At 46.9% G+C, this 18443-nt stretch overlaps 1 protein-coding gene across 1 annotated transcript in view; it reads left to right on the top strand.

Moving 5' to 3' along the window:
- Positions 1–18443, top strand: part of TLL2 (tolloid like 2) — a 184449-nt gene that overhangs the window by 150256 nt on the left and 15750 nt on the right. The window contains exons 13-17 of the mRNA XM_019555530.1: positions 4792–4987; positions 9296–9421; positions 12847–13007; positions 15326–15506; positions 17776–17901. Coding sequence (XP_019411075.1) covers positions 4792–4987; positions 9296–9421; positions 12847–13007; positions 15326–15506; positions 17776–17901 — 790 coding nt within the window. The remainder of the gene's footprint in view (positions 1–4791; positions 4988–9295; positions 9422–12846; positions 13008–15325; positions 15507–17775; positions 17902–18443) is intronic.

Here is an 18443-nt window from a genome sequence, read left to right on the forward strand (position 1 = left end):
AGGCTTTTTTGAAGTCAAGATATATGACATCAATCTCTTCTCCCTTGTCCTGGTGATAGGTTCTGTAAGCTGGATCACTATTACATCATTCTGTTGCCTGGAAAAAGCTATGCATGTCATGTTTTTCAGCACAGAGCTGGATCTCTTTGGCTTTATCTTCCCATTGCTGTTTTTTGGATTTCCTGGATCCTCCTTTGAGCTTCAGCTTGCGATTCTGCTGAGACAAAGTGTCATCTTGCTAAGCATAATGATCCCTTCTTTTCTGATTGAGGAGGGCTTGGTTCTCAGTGTTGCTCTCACTGAACTTGTTTTGGTGTGTACAGGTGACTTAGCCAATGGATTCAGCACAGGCCATATAGACAGCAGTTTTAAACCCCTTCCAGAGTTCCTCTATATTGTCTTAATTTATGGACAGGGCAAGAGCTTTTCATGGAGGCACTGGTGGAGATCACGACAGACCTTTTGGATCTTGAAGAGATTTGGTGTTGAGAGTCCTGAACATTGCTTTTGGCTGTTTTTGGTGTTTTGGAACAAGCTAGATGCTCATAATGGATATGACAAGACAGTGATCTGACCAACAGTCATCAGTTCCTCATGGCTCGCATGATATGGCCATCCATTGGGCTCTAACAATAACCTAGTCAAGGAGGTGCCAGTGCTTAGAGCAAGGGTATTTCTAGGTAGTCTTATATTTGTCACTCTGTCTGAAGATGGTGTGCTCTGCACTTTTGCTTAAGAAAAGGATACCTTTGATGCATTCACAGATGCATCTCAAGCAGGTCCGGGGAGGTGATTCTCCCCCTCTATGCAAGCTGGAGTACTGCATCCAGTTCTGGGCTCTGTACTTCAAGAGGGGTGTGGACAACATGGAGAGCATCCAGAGGAGGGCCACTCGCATGATCAGGGGGCAGCAGGGCAGGCCCTATGAAGAGAGGCTACGGGACCTGAACCTGTTCAGCCTCCACAAGAGAAGGCTGAGGAGGGATATTGTGGCCTGTTACAAACTAGTCACAGGGGACCAGCAGGCACTGGGGGAGTCACTGTTCCCCCGAGCACTACCAGGAGTAACTAGGAATAACGGTCACAAGCTGGCAGAGGGTAGATTCAGATTAGATATCAGGAGGCGCTACTTCATGGTCAGGGCGGCTAGGATCTGGAACTGACTTCCAAGCGAAGTGGTGCTGGCTCCTACCCTGGGGGTCTTTAAGACCAGGCTTGACAATCACCTTGTTGGGGTCGTTTGATCCCAGTACTCTTTCCTGCCATGGCAGGGGGTCGGACTTGATGATCTGCTCAGGTCCCTTCCGACCCTAGAAACTGTGAAACTATTGGGGAAGGGTACTCTCTTTTCTCTGCTGAGCTTCTTCCAGTTGCCTTGTTTCACTCAGAGCTGCAATGTTGATGTTGTATTTCACTAGTTTCCTGGAGACAGTGGCGGTTCTTTCTGGTCATTCATTGTCTTGGCTAACCATCAAGGTGCAAATGTTCTACATTGCAAAAATCATTATCTTCTTATGCTGCTTTTGACCACAGAAAGTGATTTGGCTGCGTGCAGTTATCCAGCCAGGAACACATGAGACAGCCTAGATTTATGCCACCTTTTCTGGCTCCTTCCCCATGTGAGGTGAGCAGAGGGGATCCTGGATAGGATTTCTCAGTCATGGTAGCAGCTGCCGAATTACACCCTTGTCTCAGCCCAGGTGCAAAACACCAATTAGGCTACTACTGCCTGCATGCAGATTTGTAGCTGGAGACTGCTGGATTCACTAGTTCTGTCTTCGTCACCTCTGGTCCATCATTGCAGGGATTTTGGAGATTGGCACAGGAGAGTGTATTGTTTCCTGTGGTAGAAGCGTATGCACAACTTTGTTTGAAGTGAGGAAGGTGATGTACAAAAACTGCAGCTATGGGCCAAGACCTTGTGGAGAGGTTTGTGTGTCTCGGTGATCCTTGGAGTTATCACGTCCAGAGTCTCTCAGTCCTGGGAGAGTTACCCATGGACTGAAGGGAGGTGGTAGACAAAGCATGGTCCAACCCCAAATTCTCAACAGCAGATCAGGTGGAAGATGATGCCAGGATCTCAGCAGCTTTAAAGACGGAAGAAGGCTGCAGCGAGATGGAGGTCTCCTGTTGTTTAGTGTTCTCCTTTGCCAATGGACACAGATCTCGACCTGTAAGATCATGCAACACTTGTAGATGCTTAAGTATTAAGAGCTTCATTGGAAGGTGGCATGTGAAGGCAATAGAGCTAAGAAGAAACAATGTTCAGACACAGTTTCTTGTACAGCCATGGGTCACTATATGACAGTCTTGTGACATAGACAAGGGGCTTCCTGGCTACGTGCTGGAGATGCTGGAGGACCCAACAGGCTGAGTGCCCTTATAAAAGGATGGTATGATTAAGTGAATGATTTGATTAGGGCCTATGGTGAGTCTTGAGCGTGTGGAAGAAATGTGAAAGCTGAGAACTGAAGAGAGAAGGTGGGCAGGGCCCAAACCACTTTCTGAAGCTTGCTGCATTGAAATAAATGAGCAGACAGATTTTCCACCTATTGGCCTGCCAGTCCTGAACAAGGGAGACTAGCCTGAGAAGATGGGAGGGTACTGGTTCTGTTCTGAGGCTGCCAGAGCGAGTTACAGTGGGAAGTTTTTCATGCTGCTCCTGGGAGCTAAGCTGAGACTATCATAGATAGGCAACTAATTGTGATGTATGAAATACGTTCACTCAAACTGGCATTTTAAGTTGAAGATATTAAATGATGCACTTTGCTGACTTCCAGGTTGTGTTAACCTTGTGGTCCAAATGTTGTTACACTAGTTTGTTTAATTTTGACTTGTTGGGCATCCATCCAAACAGTCTCAGTACCCTTGGTATCACTTGAATCGGGGTGGGCAAAATACGGCCTGCAGGCCGGATGTGGCCCACCAAGCACTTCCCTCTGGCCCGCGGAGCCCCTTCAAAACCCACGTAATGGCACCTGCCTCTCTAAAAGCCTCCAGCGACACCAGCCGCCAGCCACAGCACCCCAGGCTGTTTACTTGGGTTCTGGTTATGAGGCAACCAACCCAGACCTCAGCCTGCCCCGGCTGGCCTCGCCCACCCCTGGCTCAGGCCACGTTTGCAGCTTGAGAGGGGCAGGGCAGCTGGGCCAGAACCTGTGGTGCCGGTAAGGCGAAAGAGTGTCTGGGCCAGGTGCTGTTTTGCTGGACGGGACTGGAAAGGGCCCTGCCCTGCAGGTAAGCCCAGGAAAGCAGCCACTGGGCAGGCTTTCCTTGTGCTGTGCTGTTTGGGCTGTGCAGGGTCGGGCTGGGCCAGCACTGGGGAGAGGAAGCAGCATCTGGGCCACAGCTCCGGTCTAGTCAGCTCCAGGGAGGAGAGGTGGTGGCAGAGCCGTGTGCCGCTCAGGACAGGGTGAGCCCAGCCGGAGCGGCAGGGGCTCAGCTGCACTTTCCTCTTGCCTGCGCTGGTCAGTCCTGAGCGGCACACGGCTTCGCCCTCGCTTCTGCCGGCCAGTGCAGACCTGGCCAGGCTTGCCCCATTCCCAGCAGCACGTGGGAAGCTGGCTTCAGCCGCATGCCGCTCCTGGGGGCATGTGCCTGGCTGGGTCTGCACTGGCCAGCAGAAGTGGTGGCAGAGTCATGTGCTGCTCGGGTCTGACCGGCGCAGGCAGGAGAAAAGTGCAGCTGAGTCCCTGCCGCTCCAGCCAGGCTCGTTCCGTCCTGTCCCGAGCAGCACACAGCTCCACCGCTGCTTTTGCTGGCCAGTGCCAACCCAGCTGGGCTCCTCCCGTCCCCAGCAGCATGTGGGAAGCCGACTTCAGCTGCATACCGCTTTTCCTAGCCAGTGCAGACCTGGGTGGGTCTGTCCCATCTGGAGCAGCATGTGGCTGAAGCCAGCTTCCTACGTGCTGCTGGGGACGGGGTGAGCCCAGCTGGGTCGGCACTGGCCAGCAGAAGTGGCGACGGAGCCTCCTGCCTTTTGGGACCAGCTGGTACAGGTGGGGGAAAAGTGCAGCAGCAGCTGGGGAAGCCACTGCTTGGATAGCAGATGGGATGGGCTGGCCAGGCCACACCAGGGAGGGAAAGCTGTGGGTGAGCCCCCTGTGGCTCAGGACAGGAGGGGTCCTACAGCACTGGAGGGTGCTGTGCTGGTGACAGGCCATGTACTGTGAGGGTGGGCCCTGGTGTTGCGCAGTGTTTCCAGTCAAGGGGTACACCTTCTGATGTCAGGGATTGTGATGAGGGCAGGGGATTCTGGGACAGATATGGCAAGTGGGGCAGTTTTGTGTTGGGTGGGTAAGTCTTATGACACAGACCATATGACAGGGTGTAACTTTGGGTTCCAAGGCCACCTCTCCAAAAGGAGTACTTACTTCCAGGGACAAGGGGATGAACTTCTGGCAGCAAAGGTCAGGGGTCAGGACTTCCGGTCCCAAGATGGTGACCCATAGGTGGGGCAGTGGAGGGGGTGGGGCTACCCTTGTGGACCTCGACACCTCGCCAAAACTCATCAAGCAGTCCTCTGCCTGAAATAATTGCCCACCCCTGACTTAAATTGCTTCGCTTAAGTTGCCTTGAAGTTTAAACACATGTCCCGTTACAGGTACATACAGTCACCATTCTCTTTCACGTGGCTGCGGAAATTAAGCCTCATTTGCTGCTGAACCAAAGGACTGAGCATTGACTTGATTTCCCCTTTTAGATTGACAGCAGGGCCTTAAACTTAAAGTGGTTCTGATAGGGTACAGGGAAGTCAGTGACCCCATCTGATATATTCCCTTTCCATTGCAGATAGAAAGGCATGACAACTGTGCCTATGACTACCTGGAAATCCGAGATGGCCCTACTGAGGACAGCGTGCTGATTGGTCACTTTTGTGGTTATGAGAAGCCAGAAGATATCAAATCCAGCTCAAATAAAATGTGGATGAAGTTTGCATCTGACGGGTCTATCAATAAAGCAGGATTTGCAGCAACTTTCTTTAAAGGTATGAATTATGCTACTAGCCCCAAGATGCTTTCATTAGGGTGAAATCTCTCAACAGATGTGTAGACTTCTCTGCAGTGGTTACCTGAGGGGGACAGTTGCAAGCAGGGTAGCCTACAGACAAAGATCAACTGGAAGTAGACTATATAAATCTTTGCTGGTTTACCTCCTTCATAAAGGGAATATAGAGGGTACAGGTTATGCCCTCTCTCTCTTAAACTCCCTAGATATAGCCTACAGCTTTCAGACTACTAGCCATTGCAGCCTGAGCTGGCTAAATATGGGGATATTCCTTGTCTCTATACCAAGAAGTAATGGAGTACGTGTATTGCAATCTTTGGAGGAAGCCTGGAAGACTGACATGAAACATACAAAACAACTTTTGCTTAAATGAAACTTGCATTCAAGTGTAGATTGAAATATATACCATACAAGAACCCCAGAGGCCAGCTTTGAGACTTGAAAAGGAAATAAACTCATGGGCAGCTGTTGTGAGTAGGGTTGTGAGCCCAGTGGACATTCAGTTGCAGAAGTAGGGCTTGGTGTTAGACATAGCGTCCACAAATGAGAAGTTAAAGAACTGCTTTAAATAGTAAATTTGCAAGGGCTAAATTTTTCAGTTGACTTCAACCTAGAAATTCTGATCAATCAAATGATTCTTTATTATTAACCTTTAAATTAAAGTTAGAGTGGTCCTGAATGATATAGGTTTCATAGACATTAGGGGGTGGAAGGGACTTTGCGAGATCATCAAGTCCAGCCCCCCTGCCATAGGCAGGAAGTCTGCTGGGGTTAAATGATCCCAGCATGATAAGCATCAAAACACCTTTTGAATGAGTCCAGAGTAAGTGTTTGCACCACCTCTTTGGGGAGTCTGTTCCAGACCCTAGACATTCAGACTGTAAAGAAGTTTTTCCTTATGTCCAGTCTAAATTGACCTTCCAGAAGTTTGTGGCCATTAAACCTTGTTATCCCTTGGGAGCCCTGGTGAACAACTGTTCTCCCAGGCTGAAGAGTTCCATGTCCCTCAGCCTCTCCTCATAAGGCTTGCTCTCTTGGCCTTTGATCATGCAGGTAGCTCTCCTTTGGACTCTCTCAAACTTATCCACATCCCTTCTGAAGCGGGGGGCCCAAAACTGTACACAGTAGTACTCTAGCTGCGGCTTCACTAAAGCTGAGTAAAGTGGGAGGATGATGTCCCTGGTTTTGCTTGAGATGCATCGGTGGATACATGGCAGGGTTTGGTTTGGTTTGGTTTGCTGGCTACATTATTGCATTGGTGGCTCATGTTCATCTTGTGGTCAATCAAGACCCTCAAGTCTCTTTTGGTTATGTTGCTAATGAGCGTAGCACTGCCAAGTCTATAAGTATGATGCTGGTTTTTCTTCCCAAGGTGGAGCACCCTGCACTTCTCTACATTGACCACCATCAGGTTTTGGTCCACCCAGCTTGTGAGCTTGTCCAGGTTGGCCTGCATCCCCAGCCTGTCTTTGAGTGTGACTTCCTTTCCCCATAGTTTAGTGTCATTCACAGACTTGGTCAGCCTGCATCTAATGCCCAAATCCAGATCATTAATGAAAATGTTGATGAGTACTGAACCCTGAAGGACACCACTGGTTGCCTTGTGCCATGTTGATTTGCTCCCGTCAGCTGATACTCTTTGGGTCTGACTCCAGAGCCAGTTCTCCAGCCATTGGACTGTGAGATGGTTGAGGCTGAAGTTCTCCAGCTTAACCATGAGGACATCATGGGAGAACAAATCAAAGACTTTCTTGAAATCCAGATATATGACATCAACCTTCTCTCCCTTATCCAGGTAGTGCATCATCTAGTTATAGAAGGAAACAAGGTTGGTCAGGCAAGACCTTCCAGCAGCAAAGCCATCTTGGCTGGCACTCAGAAAATTGCCTTCCATTAGCCCATTGCTGATAGAATCCTTGATGATTTTCTCCAGGATCTTTCCAGGGATGGATGCCATACTAGTTGGCCTGTAATTCCTTGGATCTTCCTTCCTTCCTTTCTTGAAGATTGGGATCATGTTGGCTCTTTTCCAGTCTTCCAGTACTTTTCCGGAGCACCATGAGTTCTCAAATATCTTTGCCATAGGGTGTGCTATGATGTCCACCAGCTCCTTCAGGACTCTTGGGTGCATTCTGTCTGGGCCCATGGACTTATGGACGTTGAGCCTCTCAACATGTTCCCTCACTTTATCTACATCAGTTGTGGGTCCATCTCCCACCCCTTGGATGCTTTGTGTCCCATCTGACAGGGTGACCCCCGTGGGTGGGTGAAAGACTGATGCAAAGTAATTGTTTAAGAGATTGGCCTTTTCCTGAGCATCAGACGTCAGCTGCCCCATTTGATCTAGCAGGGGTCCAGTGTTGCCTTTGTTCTTTCTCTGACTTCCCATATATCTGAAGAAGGACTTTTTGATGTCCTTGATTCCTGTGGCTAGCCTGAGTTCGGTTTCTGCCTTGGCTTTTCTGGTCTACTCTCTACAGATGCGGGCTACTGCTGTGTAGTCCTCTTTGGTGATGATTCCCATTTTCCATCTGGTGTAGACTTCTCTTTTTAGTTTCAGGAGGTCCAAAAGTTCCCTACTGAGCCAAGGGGGTACCCCAGGCCACTGACTGCATTTCCTGTAGTTGGGAATGGACTTCCCTTGTGCTTTGAGGATTGCGTTCTTAAGGAACAACCATTCCTTGTGGACTCCCCTTTCTAAGGGACCATGGACTCTTAGTGTCTGACTGATCAGTCTCCTGATTTTGGGAAGGCTGACTTTCTCAAAGCTGAGGATTTCTGTTTTACTGAGAGATTTGCCTGCCCTGCATTGGACAGAGAAGGTGATCAGTTCACGGCTGCTGTCACCAAGCTTCCCCTCGATCTTCAGATTGCCCACCAGATCACCCCTTTGGCCAGGACCAGATCCAGCAGTGCCTCTCCCCTTGTCAGTCCATAGACCTTTTGCATTAGGTAGAGCTCATCAGTGCAAGTGAGGAAGCTATGTGACTGGTCAGATTTGGTCGTGTGCTCTTCCCATGAGATGGCGGGGAGGTTGAAGTCCCGCATGATGACCGTGCGTCGGGAGTGTGCAGCTGCAGCCTGTTCCCTATTGAATTCATGATCCAGCTCTTCCTCTTGGTTGGGAGGTCTGTAATATACTCCCACAGTTATGTGTAGACAACCTGTTAAGTGTGTATGACAACAAACTTACCTTATGCTTATATTGCACCTTTTCTCTGGAAGGACATAGTTGTTCCAGTCAGAACCATTGCAGGAAATTCTTCGCAATGTGTAATGACCCATGCACAAGACACCAGAACCCTCCTGACTGCAAGTGGTCACAGCCTTCCCTTAGTCTTATGCAAATAATTTAAGACCCAGGGACAGCAATTAGTTGTGTGCTCAGCCGTGGTGCACCAAAGACCGCTATCTGAGAACAACTGATCTTCTCAATGAGAGAGTTTGTTTCCTAGCATTGAGACCAGAAAGGAAAGCAAGAAGGTTCTTCTCAAAGCAGGGTTATTCCTGCTGGGGTTTTCCTAACCTTGTGGCAGGGCTTTGAGAGAGACTGCATCATCAGGAACGTCCCCACCCATTAAATCAATGTTGCAATAACATTTACTGTAGTGTACATTAATGACTTTGCCCATTAAAGGAAATGACTGAAACCAGGCAGCTGGTTTTAATGTCAATAAATTACTTGTGCCTATTAATACGTTAAGGGGTGTTTAAAATCTGATCAAAAGAGCCATGTTTCAGAAGCTCAAGAGGTGGTGGCAAATGTGAATAACAGTGGGAGGTCCTATCAGCGTGGTTCCCTGGTTCATTAGAACAGCTGCCACGCCGTTTTATAACCCATTCTATATTGTCCTTCCACCTCCAGCTAGTTCCCAGGGCCCAGCCACGATGGGCATCTCACAAGGCTAGTCAGGGCAAGGAACTGCAACCAGGAGAAAAGAAATTGGGAACATAATTGTAACTGACGACAAAATGTAGCATTGCAAGAAAATGCCTCACTTCCCTATCTACCCATGAGAATGACAGGGCCACTTCAGTACCTGTGGGCTTAGTAAGACTGCTGCAATACCTGTTGGGCAGCGATATGTCCACCAATTTTATGCTACTGAATTGATTTTTGTTTGATTCTTTTAGCAACTGCCTAACTGCCAGGGTCACATCAAGGGCTGCTCATCTGGCAAGGCCTCTTTCAGAGGTTGCTTTGATCTTTCTTCACTCAAATGTTGCCTTGAAAAATGAAGGAACTTAATTTTAAAAGCTTACATTATTGCATTTTATTTCCTAACAGAGGTGGATGAATGTTCTCGGCCAGACAATGGCGGGTGTGAGCAGCGCTGTGTGAACACACTGGGCAGCTACAAGTGTGCCTGTGAACCTGGCTATGAGCTGACAGCTGACAAGAAGAGCTGCGAGGGTTGGTAGTCTGTCGAGCTGGGCATGTCAGAGGGGAGGGCGCTGCTTTTTACGATCACAGGTCAGGTTTGTGGGGAGGCATGAAATCTTTGTGGAAATGCTGATGAAAACAAAGATTTGGTGTTCATCAGAGTGTTCTGTGAAAAATGATTGAAGTTTTGGTGAACAACTGAAGCTAGAAGCTTTTACCATATTTTTCTTGCATACCACCCCGGCCCCCCCCAGTAAGACACACACATTGGAAGGCAGTATATAGGGGAAAAAAGCATTACCCAGAGTCACGGCTGACTGTAGCCAGGAGAGATGGTCTGGATGAGGCAGCAGGAACTTCCTGTTGTGGCAGGATGGCAACAACGGTAGGGTCCAGAGCCTTGCAAGGCAGTAGCAAGACTGTTACTTCTTTACTATAAGTAGTTCTTTATATAAGAAAATAAGTAGCAAGCTATCTTTTCCATATTGCAAGACTCTTCAAATACTAGAGACCTGCATGCAGCCACCCACTTGCCCTCAGCCAGCTCAATGGCTTTTCAGCCACATGCTATTTCCTCACCAGCTGCTGTGAAAGGGTTAAACCTGGACTCTAATGCTGCTGCTTGCTGCCACCTTGGCAGCCATGAATTCATTGTCTACTTGCTCTATTCTACCCTGATTCTATTCCAGTGAAGAGAAAAATCCAAGTTTTGGAGAGCTGATCTGGGGGAGGGAGAAAGATGCACGTGCCATAAATGACTTCCTATCCTATTCTCCTCTGTAGGCCCAGTGGTTTATTAGACCACGTTTTGCATGATGCACAAGTTTCACCTCTCGTGTAGCTCCAGTGCAGCATGAAAGATGACAAACTCTGAGAGGGTCTCCCACTGACATCAGTGGAAGGAAAGTTAAACAAATGCCAATTGCTTTGGAAAGTCACTCCATATTTTTAAAGTAATTTACACAGTTTTAGACAGCTGTTAGACATTATTTGATAGGAATGTACTCTATAAATATTTTAGCCTCAATTCATCTATAGTACAGAAAATAGGAATGTGGTCTTAATGTACTGATGTACTGATACAGGTAAGAGCAATAGCTTTAGCTTTTCCAAGTGTTGCCACATGTTGCGCACTGGTGACAATGCAGAAAAGAGAAAATAAGCTGATTCTGAATATTGAATGGCTTAAGACTCCTGGGCTGCTTTTCTTGGAGGCGAGGAGGGGGGACAGGGAACTATGGTGGTACCTGCAGAAAATGTCTATCTCATAAAAACAGATTTTAAGTCAAGAGCCCAATCCCTTAGCAAAATCAGGGCCTCTTTCCTAGAAGATAATCTAAATGTGATAATATATATTAACAGAGCTTCCATTCTTAGTACAGAGTAGCTCTGGGTTATTCAGATGTGAATTGTGCCACCTGTGGCTGCCCCAGCCTTTCAGACAAAGATCAGGCCCAGGGTAAAAGTGGTGGTTCTCTATGAGCTACTAAGAAATTATGACGTACAAAGGACAATAATTAGAGCTGACTGGAGAGTTTGGAGAGAAATCAACATATTTCAGGGACTTTGTTTTTCTTTTTAACCGTCTCTAGAGATAAGGCACTAAAGATAATGCCTTGTACAAAGGGTAACAAGTCCATAGAAATTAAAAGGGCAATAAATCAATAAGGATTAATCTTATCATCAAAAAAGGGAACAAAACACCACAATCACCACCCCCAGTAGCATGTGTTCTGCCTCCTGACTCCATGGGATTCCCTCACTGTAGAATGCCAATGAAGACAGGACATAATGGGCACTAGTGCTGTGCAAAGCTTCAGTCCCTGATTTGATTTGGCAGAGATTCAGCCCAATTCGGTGGCCAAATCTCCGAATCTGAATCGAATCAGAGGACCCTTTAATCTCTCCGAATCGAATCTGAACCCTCTGAATCAATTCAGAGAGATTTGGAAAGATTTGAAGATTTGTACATAGATACATATTTAAATGTTTTTTCTACATACCCCTAGGTAGCAGCTGGCTCGTGGGTGCTGCGAGGCTGGGGCGTCTCACAGAAGTGTGGGGGGTTCCCAGCATGCTCAGCAGCAGACCCAGAAGTGGACCAGAAGTCCACTTCCAGGTCTGCTAGGGTGTGCACAGGGGGGCCAACCGGGGTGTCCCTGGCTCAATGACTGGTGCCTTCTGGGTCTGGAGGGGCACCCAGTGTCCCCTCACAGCTGGTTGGGGCCCCCCCGCATGATCCTCAGCAGACCTGGAAATGGACTGGAAGTAGAAAAAAACATTTAAACTGTGTCTACATCTGAATCGCTGATTCTCCAGATTCAGATTCGGCCTAATGGAATCAGGGACAGTGATCCGAATCAACGAATCAAATCACTGTCCGTGATTTGGGTCAAATCCGAATTTACTAGGGCCCTCTTTGCACACCCCTAATGGGCACCTCTACACATGCACATTAGCCTATTTTACTGCACATTAAACCATCACAAAAAATCTGTGCTCTTTTGCTAATGCAAATTAAAATAAGCTGATATGCATTTTTCTAGTATTTCACAATGCAGGTACTAGATTTAATACACGTTACCGAAACCACATTAATGAACATGTAGATGGTGCCCAGTAGTTTTTCACTGTAGGCCAGCAATCAAGACCTAGACCTCCCCATCATCAACTAGCTACTTCCAGGTAAAAGCTGCCTGTGTCTGATCCCTGGTTAAGATTTTATGTAGAGAGAAAATTTCCAGTTACTCACACTGATGTGAAGAACACACCTTTTCTTTGCAGTGAAGATGAATTTCTCAAGGTAACAGGCTACAGATGGCAATGGGTGTATTTTGCCTAAGACACTCTGGCTTTTGTTTTCAGTTTGTCCCAAGGTAGATGTGGTCTGTAGATGATAGGAGGGCTTAAGGAAAAATGTCTTGAAAACAACCCCTTTGTCTCTGGTTAATTAGCTGTCACTTAAGGGTAGAAAATATGCGGAAATGAGTACAGATACTTGCCACACATTTTATCTGGGCTGCAAAATTTCCACTAGGCTGATTCCTAAGGCAAAGGGCAAATGTTTATAGCCTAGAAAAAGGTGAGAGGAATAGGCAGCTAGCCTTTTTAAAAGGTGTTAATTTCCTTGAATTAATTGGTAGTCAGTAAACTCACAGTACTAAGGTCTACTGGAGACAAATCCTCTGAGGTTAACTTAATTCTGTGGGCCAGATCCTCAATGGGGATAAATCTATATAGCTCTGACATAGCTGCAATGAGCTGGGGTGGTTTATACCAGCTAAAGATGAAGCTATGAAACAACTTCCATCTCCCCCTGCACCGTGCTATTGTATACCCTGAAGAGAGAGGTACCAGTTTGGGCCTGAATTGTTTCCTATCCCACAGCAAGCCCTGATGTCTTCTGTGTCAGAAATGAACCAGATAAATCTTGTATTCATTTATTCCTTCTCCAGCTGCCTGTGGGGGCTTCATCTCCAAGCTCAATGGGACCATTACCAGCCCTGGATGGCCGAAGGAATATCCTACTAACAAAAACTGCATCTGGCAGGTGGTGGCTCCGGCCCAGTACCGGATCTCTCTGCAGTTTGAAGTGTTTGAGCTGGAAGGCAATGATGTATGTAACTTTGTGATCATTATTTAATTTGGAATCTGATAACAGCTTGGTACACAGATGTTGTTTTGTGTCCTAGTTTGGTGGCTTCTCAGACAACTGACTTAATGAACAACTTAAAAAAAAAAGTTAACTGTTTTCTTTGAAATATATAGGACATTGAGATAGATTAAGCTAATTCTTTTTACAAATAGGTTTTGCTTCTGTACCAGTTTTGCAAAATCAGGGGTTTTTTTTTCCATTCCTAGCTTCTATTAAGCCCATTTTCTTAGGAGAGCACTTTCATAGGAGGATTAATGAAAAGTGACAATCAAGAAACGTACCGTGTATGGATGGTCCAAAGACTTGGACCTTAGCCTGGGCCCTCATAGAAGTAGGTTAAATTCCCTGTTCTGCTAAAACTGGAGTTTGAACAGATTGTAGCTCCCTGTCTGTAAAAGGTTAACAGCACTTCCGTAAGTAACTGGAATATTTGCAGACAGAAGTTTATTGAAAAACACAAGCCACTAGGGGTCTATAGTAATGCAGTCACACAAAGTACCTTAGGTAATTTTAAATCGAACCAAAGCACTGTGATAAATGAAGCTCATAGAATCGTAGAAAATTAAAGTTGGAAGGGACCTCAGGAGGTCACATCTAGTCCAACATCCTGCTCAAAGCAGGACCATCCCCAACTAAATCATTCCAGCCAGGGCTTTGTCTTAAAAACCTCCAAGGATGGAGATTTTACCACCCCTCTGGGTAACCTGTTCCAGTGTTCTACTACCCTCCTAGTGAGAAAATTATTCCCAATATCTAACCTAAGCTTCCCTTGCCGCAACTTGAGACCGTTCATCCTTGTTTTGTCATTAGTCACATTCTAACTCCATCCTCTTTTGAACCACTCTTCAAAGTAGTTGACAGCTGCTATTAAATCCCACCTGAGCCTTCTCTTTTCTAGACCAAATAAGCCCAGTTCCCTCATCCTCTTCTCAGAAGTCATATGCCTCAGCCCCCACACCATTTTGTTGCCCTCCACTGGACTCTCTCCAATTTGTCCACATACTTTCTGTAGTGGGGGCCCAAAACTGAACACAGTACTCCAGATGTGGCCTCACCAATGCTGAATAGAGGGGAATAATCACTTTCCTTGACCTGCTGGCAACACACCTACCAAGGCACCCCAGTATGCCATTAGTCTTCTCTGTAACAAGGGCACACTGTTGACTCTTATTTAGCTTATTGTCCACTGTAACCCCCAGGTACTTTTCTGCGGAGCTGTTGCTCAGCCAGTCAGCGCCCAGCCTGTACCAGTGCATGGGGTTGTTCCATCCTACATGCCGGACTGCACTTCTCTTTGTTGAACTTCACGAGATTTCTTTTGGCCCAATCCTCCAATTTGTCTAGGTCACTCTGAATCCTAGCCCTACTCTTCATCATATCTGCTACTCCATCCAGCTTGCTGTTTTCTGCAAACTTGCTGAGGGTGCACTTTATGCTGTCTTCCAGGTCATTGACAAAGACATTGAACAAAACTGGCCACAGGACCAACTGCTGGGGCATTCCACTTGCTACCAGCTGCCAACTAGACATCAAGCCATCGATTGCAACCCTTGAGCCTCGTGCTTCAGCCAGCTTTCTATCCACCTTACAGTCCATTCATCCATCCCATACTTCCTTAGCTTGCCTGGGAGAATGTTTTGAGAGACTGTATTAAAAGCCTTGCTAAAATCAAGATATACCATATCTACTGATCCACAGGGCAGTCACCTCATCGTAGAAGGCAGCTAGGTTGGTCAGGCATGACTTGCCCTTGGTGAATCCATGCTGACTGTTCCTAATCACCCTATCCTTCAAGTGCTTAGAAATGGATTCCTTGAGGATTTGCTCCATGATTTTTCCAGGGACTGACGTGAAGCTAACTGGTCTGTAGTTTCCTGGATCATTGTTTTTTTCCATTCTTAAATATGGGCACTATGTTTGCCCTTTTCCAATCATCTGGGACCTCTCCTGATTGTCATGAGTTTTCAGAGATGATGGCCAGTGGCTCTGCAATCTCAACAGCCAACATCCTCGAGTGCATCCCATCTGGCCCCATGGACTTGTATATGTCCAGCTTTTCTAAATAGTCACTAACCTGTTTTTTTGCCACTGTTGGCTGCTATGCTATAAGAAGAGTCAGGAGGTTAATGACATCACATGAGCAGGCTTTTGTGTTATCAGAAGGCAAGGCTGTATATTGTGTCAGCTCTATTGTCACTCAGCAAGTTGTTTTTGTATTTTGTGCTTGAAATGCTATGTACAAATCCCTTGTGGCAAGCAACCTCTCCTTCTCTTGGCAGGTCTGTAAATATGACTATGTAGAGGTTCGTAGTGGCTTGGCTTCAGACTCCAAACTCCACGGCAAATTCTGTGGCTCAGAGAAGCCAGAAGTAATTACGTCGTATAACAACAACATCAGACTGGAGTTCAAATCAGACAACACTGTGTCCAAAAAGGGATTCAAAGTCCACTTCTTTTCTGGTATGTGGCCTTTTCTCTCAGGGAGGGAAGTTCTCAGTCCTCTGTGACCAGGAATAGGGAAAGCTTCATGGGAGTTGATATCATGCTGCTATTTAGCCTAGCAAATGGTGGTGTTGCCAGAGCCCCATCCTATGTACCATGCAGTATAAAAAACATCCTTTAGTGTCTCTCTTCCTTTTTTCCCTTGTTTCTCAACACAAGAATGGGTGATAGATTTTGCTCAGTGCATGTTCATGGCACATCTGTGGTGTGATACCCCACCAGTACAGAAATTGCTGCCTCTGAGGAAGATGCATGCCCTCCCTTCTACACACACCCTAGGGCTGTGCGAGGCTTTGGACAGAGCTTCAGATCCAGAGAAACTTCAGACGCTTTGGGGTCCGAAGCAGCATATCCGGGTCGAAGCGCTGCCTCGTTAGGCTTCCTGAAGCGGTTTGGAGCTCCCGAAGAGCTTCTGAGTCACCTTGGAGATCTGGCCATAGGGTATAATGGGGAAACAATAAAATACCTATAATTTTGTTGTTTTTTGTCTGATTTGGATGGATGAAATTTTCAGGAGTGGTAGACTCTGCAGAGGGGATGAAGCCTGCCAAGTTTCAAGAAGATTGGTGCAGGGGTTTGGGGGCAACTGTACCCCAAATTCTTGAAAGCAAAACTCCTGTCACATTTATCTGTTACAACACAGGGGGGATCAAAACTGCAGGGGATGGTCGCTCTTGCTGAGGCCACAAAGCCTGCCGAGTTTCAAGATCGGTGCAGGGGTTTGGAGGGAACTGCCCCTCAAGCTGCGGACAAGCAGAACTCGTGCCATGGGTGCTTGTGGGACTGACTGTCTGTCTCGGGGTGGGAGGGGGACACTGCTGCAGGCCTGGCTGCTAAGCTGCTGTGTTCCCAGTTACCGATCAATCAATCACTCAGGGACCAGGGACTCAGGGACCAGCTCAATACACAGGACCTAGCTGCTACATATGGACTTAACGAGCATCAATTAGCACCTACAAAACAAGGCCAAGGAGAGGAAAGAATCGATACAGACAATCAACTGCCCCAAGACAGACACAGTCTTGGCAGGAGTTTTGCCTGTCAGCAGCTAGGGGTGCAGGGCCCCAGATGCCCCCTCCACCGATCTTCTTGAAACTTAGCAGGTTTCATGCTCTCAGCAGAGGCTACCACCTCTGCAAGTTTCATCCAAATTGGACAAAAAACAACAAAGTTATAGATATTTCATTGATTCCCCATTATACCCTATGGCTGGATCTCTGAGGCAGCTCCAAAGCTTCGGAGCCGCTTCGGCTGGATCAGGGTGGAAACCCGGTCCAGAGCTCCAGATCGGATCGCGGCCATCTGAAGCGGCTGGGTGCAAAGCTGGATTGGGTTGCTGCTGACTTGCACAGGCTTAACGCACCCCTCTTCTGCCAAAACCATGAAGCAGGCCAGGATGGGATAACCTACTCTGCAAGGTATCTCTTCCTGACCTCCTTTATCTCCCTGATCTATTCCTGACCTTCCTTAAGAGGACAGACTTTTGCCATAAGGCCAGGCAGGTGTGGGTCCCTTCCAGAAAACTTTTTTAAGCCTCACTGTCATAGCTCTGCATGTTAACCAGATAGTTGACATGATCTTTTAGGAGGATCTGAGTATTTTGTGTCAATGGCACCTTGTAGTAAGGTGCTTAAGAGGTTATGTTCTATGTGAAAGTGTGAATATTATCCTAGGATGTATCAGTCACGGATAAGTATGAATACCATTGAAGAGGTGTTCATGAAACTTTATTTGGCATACTGTGGACAGTTCTGGTCACCTATATTCAGGAGAAAGGAACCCAGACTGGAACAGATGCGGAGAAGCTGATAGGATGTTCAGGGTTGGGTGGAATTAAGAGCCTGTCATATGAAAAGAGGCTAGGAAAGCAAAATGAAGGGAAAGCTGGGATATGATAAGTAGTGAGAAAGGCATGTGGATTAGTGTAGAAGTATGAGTTGCAAGGATATAATGGGCCAGTGAATTTTTGCTGGGGATGAAATCTGTTCTCATTTAATTAAGTATAATTAAAGAGTATTTAATAGATACAAGTTTATTATACATGAAAAGGGACTTGCCCTGGGGAGGGAGAGGTGATTGGACATAATGCAGAGATGGAGGTTTGTGCTGGTTTTTTGCCACTTTGGAAGATGGGCTTGTAAAAGGCCTTGAGAGCTCCCAGCTGGCATCCAAGGTTAGCCGTCTCTTCTAGCATGGAATTGAGCGTGGTTTGTTTGGCTCGTTCCAGATAAGGATGAATGCTCCGAAGACAATGGAGGCTGTCAGCATGAGTGTGTCAACACCTTTGGGAGCTATGTTTGCCAGTGCAGGAATGGGTTTATGCTGCATGAGAATGGCCACGACTGCAAAGAAGGTGAGGCGTGCTGGCTGCAGCCAGGAATCCAGGATTTATCTTTAAGTCACTGTTTAATTTTGTAGAAACAAAGTAAATAAGGCAGCTGGAGAAGGTTGATTTATGGATAAGAAATGGTGAATAGGAACCTGTTTACAAAGGACAACATATGTAAAATAATGATTTGCAGCCCTCTTTTTAGGTTTAAGTTACCGAAAGAACCCAAATGAGTGGAGTGGACAACTCCCATGGAATTTCACTGGGAATTTATGTAGCCACTAGAGCTTCAAGGACTAGGGCTGTGTGAAGCTTTTGATTCGGAGGCGATTCGGCCTGATTTGGGGACCAAATCTCCAAATCTGAATTGAATCGGGAGACCAAATAAAAGCTCTGAATCTATTTAAAGCATCCTAATTGATTCAGAAAACCTTTGAAAAAAGATTCGGCCGCTTTGGAGATTTGGCCATAGACTAAACAGGCAGTTGCCAGGTGCCTCCAGTTGGTAAGTCTGTTGGGGTTGGAGTTGGGGAAGGGGAAGGGAAGGGGCGTGGGGGAGGGAGGGA

The sequence above is a fragment of the Crocodylus porosus genome, unplaced genomic scaffold (assembly GCF_001723895.1).
Source record: "Crocodylus porosus isolate Cpor-Errol unplaced genomic scaffold, CroPor_comp1, whole genome shotgun sequence".
Lineage (NCBI taxonomy): Eukaryota > Metazoa > Chordata > Crocodylia > Crocodylidae > Crocodylus > Crocodylus porosus.